The sequence below is a fragment of the Castanea sativa genome, chromosome 6, assembly GCF_040712315.1.
Source record: "Castanea sativa cultivar Marrone di Chiusa Pesio chromosome 6, ASM4071231v1".
Classification (NCBI taxonomy): Eukaryota; Viridiplantae; Streptophyta; class Magnoliopsida; order Fagales; family Fagaceae; genus Castanea; species Castanea sativa.
In genome coordinates, this window is record NC_134018.1 from 31822538 (window position 1) to 31827246 (window position 4709).

Below are 4709 nucleotides of genomic sequence, written 5' to 3' on the forward strand. Positions count from 1 at the left end.
AGTTTGAGAAACACAAGAACACTGGTCAATCTGACACTCTCAATGGCTATATTCAACATAGATCATAACTTTTGTTACAACTTGCAAGTTGTGAGTGATGAAATAAAAGTGGTGGGTTAATATAGGTTCACAACTCCACTTGCCACATAAGCAAGTTATGACAAAAATTGTGGTATTAGTATTATTCGATTGAACATATATGATCATTTGAATGGTTGCCCAGATGTTAGTTAGTTTCTGTTGTAAATCTTTTCAAATGAGATTGGAAATGACATTATATGCTTTCCAACTATCATAGTTTTTACACTATTTGAAGGAATGATAATCTTTTGAATAGATTTTGCAATTATAAAATAAAGGTGGCACTGGAAATGAATTTTGACGTATAACAATATCAGTCTTGGAAATCCTGATGATAATCATTAACGTAAAGTTACAATGGCCTTCTTTCAAATTTATGAGAAAGATGATGATGGACTGAATGTGAAGTACAAAGATCCAATTTCATTTTTGGACAGAAGAAAGAGCACAAGAAGAATTTAGGGACTGAGATTGTTTTTTCTTTTGTTGTAGGATATGTCTTACATGAATATTTACATGCTGCATATTCCTTACTGCGTTTGTATTTGTAAGACTTGTAATTGAAGACTAACGAGAGCAATTAGACACTGAATATTGGTATTTGTAAAGAAAAAAAAAGGGGAGGAGGGAATTTATAATATTATGACATTTCTCGTTTCACAGATGACAGTTTCACAGTTTAAGATACTATATATTAATAATAAGACGATTTTAATGCAAGGATTGAAGCTTCACAAATAAGTTCATCACATAGAGTTCTCTTTTAAGTTCTAACGTCCACCACCACCACCACCGCCACCTGCACCACCACCTCCACCTATGCCTCCACCAGCACCACCTCCAACACCCCCACCTACACCAAACCCACCACCTATGCCTCCACCACCACCCCCTCCAGCTCCTCATCCACCTCCAACACCCCCATCAGCTCCACCTCCTACACCAACACCTGCACCAAACCCACCACCATGGCCCCATCCTCCACCAATACCTCCACCTCCACCTCCACCACCACCACCACCTCCTCCTCCTGCACCTCCACCAATACCACCACCTAGTCCACCTCCAGCTCCAAAGCCTCCACCATGCCCTGAACCACCACCAAGTCCACCGCCTCCACCTCCTCCTGCTCCTCCCCCACCACCACCTCCAATGCCTCCTCCAGCTCCACCACCTACACCTCCCCCAGCTCCAAAACCTCCTCCTTGACCTGACCCACCTCCAACACCACCTCCTCCTCCACCACCAAAGCCACCACCACCTCCTACACCCCCTCCAGCTCCACCACCAACACCACCCCCAGCTCCAAAGCCTCCACCATGACCTCCTCCACCTCCAATGCCACCACCTCTACCTCCACCAAAACCACCTCCCCCACCAATTCCTCCACCACATCTCCGTCGGCCTCCAAATCGACTATCGTCATCATCATGGAATCTAGTTTTGTCAAGCTTGTCATCTCCAAGAGTACTCAGTGCACTTAAATGGAGGACAATCCATAGGACAAGAAGACTCAAAGAGAGCCATTTCGAAGAGACACCCATTGCTAGCTCTTTGTAATATAGTTAACTTTGCTGTACATCTTTTGCATGAATGAAGGCTCTCCTTATATAGTAGGTTTCACCCACTTGCCATAGCCCATAACTATAAGCTATCCCACCAACTAAACAGTCATTAATGGATGCATGATACTGTGAGTCTGTGACGCGTTGGCACCTGTAATCACAATAATATTTTGGAATATTTTCAGCCTAACAAATTTGGCTTAGGACGTTCATTTATATATATTGTACAGATACAAAGAATCAAAGATATAAAAGAGTTTAAATTACAAACAACTTCTTATCCTATCTTCATCAGATCTTATCTTCAATTTGTAATTCATATTTGAAATTGGATTAACTTCAGCAAAGAGTTTAAATTACAAACCACTTCATCTTATCCTATCTTTAGCTCTTATCCTTAACACGCCCCCGCAAGCTCAACTGTGCCGGAAGGACATTGAGGTTGGTCCGAAGAAGAGCAAATTGGGAGGAAGAAAGCAGTTTGGTAAAGACATCGGCTAGTTGATCTCTGCTGGACAAAAAACGAATTAGAAGGGAACCATCAGCAATCATGTCCCTGACAAAGTGAAAATCAATCTTAACATGCTTGGTACGGGCATGGAAAACCAGATTAGAGGATAAATAAGTGGCGCCAATGTTATCACACCAAAGAACTGGAGAACAGGACATAGGTACCCCGAGCTCAAGTAAAAGAGAATGCGACCATTTAACCTCTGCAATTGCATCAGCAAGGGCTTTGTACTCGACTTCAATACTTGATTGAGCCACAGTCTTTTGCTTTTTACGGCCCCAAGATATGAGATTATCACCTAGAAAAATACAAAAAAACCCCAGTTGAACGTCGATCATCACGACAGCCAGCCCATTCAGCGTCAAAGTAGGCTTAGAGAGAATGGAATCTAGAGCGTTTGAGCTGTAAACCAAAATGAATGGTCTGTTTAAGATAACGCAAAAGACGCTTGACAGATTGCCAGTGAAGAGATGTAGGGCTATGCATGTACTGGGAGAGTTTGTTGACTGTGAAAGTGATGTTAGGACGAGTAAGAGAGAGATACTGCAAGGCCCCAATAGTGCTTCTATATAAAGTAGCAACATCAAGAGGATCTCCTTCAAAAGCAGATAAACTAGTGGATTGAGCTATAGGGGAACTAATGGGCTTGGCTTCCAGCATCTTCGTTTTTCTTAAGGGATCCAGAATGTAACGCTTCTAGGATAGCATAAGCCCGCTAGAATTAGGCAAAACTTCAACACCAAGGAAAAAATTGAGATTGCCTAAATCCTTGATAGCAAATCAACTTTTAAATGGCGGAGAAGATCATCAATGGCCGAAGGCTTTAAGGGAGTGACAATAAGGTCATCTACATAAATCAAAAAGTAAATGGTGATAGTGGCATTATGATAAATGAATAGAGAAGAATCAGACCTTGAACCTTGAAATCCCAAGGCAAGTAGGCGAGATGAAAGGCGAGAGACCACGCCCTAGGAGACTATTGTAAGACATAGAGTGCCTTTTTCAACTTGCAAACATGATTGGGAAACTGAGGGTGGGCAAAACCCGGAGGTTGAGACATATAAACATCTTCAAATCAGTAACCATGTAGGAATGCATTTTGAACTTCAAATTGACAAATTGCCCATCCTCTAGAAATAGCAAGAGATAGAACCATACGTACCGTGGTGGGTTTAATCACAGGGCTGAATGTCTCAGCGAAATCCACACCAAGTACTTGATGAAATCCCTTAGCAACTAGGCGGGCTTTGTAGTGTTCAATGGAGCCATTAGCATGTCGCTTAATCAAAAATACCCATTTACAACCAACGATATTGCGAGCAAGGTGAGAAGGAACAAGCACCCAAGTTTGATTTTTGAGCAAGGCATCAAATTCAAGGTTCATAGCGGCACGCCAATTTGGGTCCTTCACAGCTGAGGTGTAACACGTTGGTTTAGTGAGTGAAACAGGACCAGCACCATCAGCAAGGAGAGCACTTGGGAGAGGATACCAAATAGTACCATCGGTGAACGTCTTGGGTTTGGTAATATGGTTCTTAGATCGGGTAACCATGGGATGAGAAGAGGCGTCGGTTACTAGTAATTGAACTTGAGTGGCTGGAATGATTTGGGTAGAGGCCAAAGGTTACTGTGTAGAACTTGAAATTGGAGGCGATGGAGAAGATGCGTGAATGGAGGCTGGGTCATGTTGAGTAGTAGGGCAAACATCAGGTAACGAATGGGCCAAGTTGTGTGGGCCAAGTGAGTTAGCTGGTTGGGCTGAAGGAGTAAGTGAATGCGGCTGTGAGAGAGGAGGCCCAACGTGTAATTGGACTACTGACCGAGTCCCAGTAGAGGGCTGTACCTGAAAGAATGTTGTATCTGAAGAAGGAGCTAGGTGAGTGAGTGAAGAATCAGATTTATCAACAAAGGGAAAATGTGTTTCATCAAAAAGAACATCGCGGGAGATGTAGACACGATTTGAGGGAAGATGCAGACATTTATAACCTTTATGAAGCAAACTATAACCAAGAAAGATGCACTGAGATAAGCATGGCTATAGTTTATGAGAATTGTAAGGCCGTAAATTAGGCCAACATGCACAACCAAAAACACACAAAATTATAATTAGGAGCTTGGTTAAAAAGTTTTTCAAAAGGAGATAAATTTTTAATAGTGGAGGTGGGAAGCCGATTAATTAGATAACAAGCTATTTGAAAAGCATCATCCCAAAATTGGAGAGGAATTTTTGCATGATATAGTAAGGCTAGGCCTATTTCCACAACATGACGATGTTTACGTTCCACAACACCATTTTGTTGGTGTGTGTGAGGACAAGAAACACGATGAGTAATGCCACAATTTTGCAAAAAATTGTGTAGAGAGCAATATTTACCACCCAATTAGATTGAACCATTTTAATTTTTTGATTGAAATATCATTCCACATATTTTTTCCATTGAATAAAAATAGACAGAACATCACTTTTATTTGCCATGGGATAATGCCAAGTGTAACGACTATAGGCATCCAAAAATGAGACATAATACTTAGAACCAGATTTAGAACAAACA

The 4709-nt window shown here is 41.6% G+C and overlaps 1 protein-coding gene across 1 annotated transcript; it reads right to left on the reverse strand.

Annotated features, from left to right (window-relative positions):
* Window positions 1-484: 484 nt before the first annotated feature.
* Window positions 485-3887, reverse strand: LOC142641460 (uncharacterized). Its single transcript, XM_075815903.1, has 2 exons — window positions 2011-3887; window positions 485-1797 (listed from the first exon to the last, which is right to left on the reverse strand). The coding sequence occupies exon 2, from the start codon at window positions 1623-1625 to the stop codon at window positions 984-986; it is 642 nt and encodes a 213-aa protein (XP_075672018.1). The 5' UTR covers window positions 1626-1797; window positions 2011-3887; the 3' UTR covers window positions 485-983.
* Window positions 3888-4709: the final 822 nt, after the last annotated feature.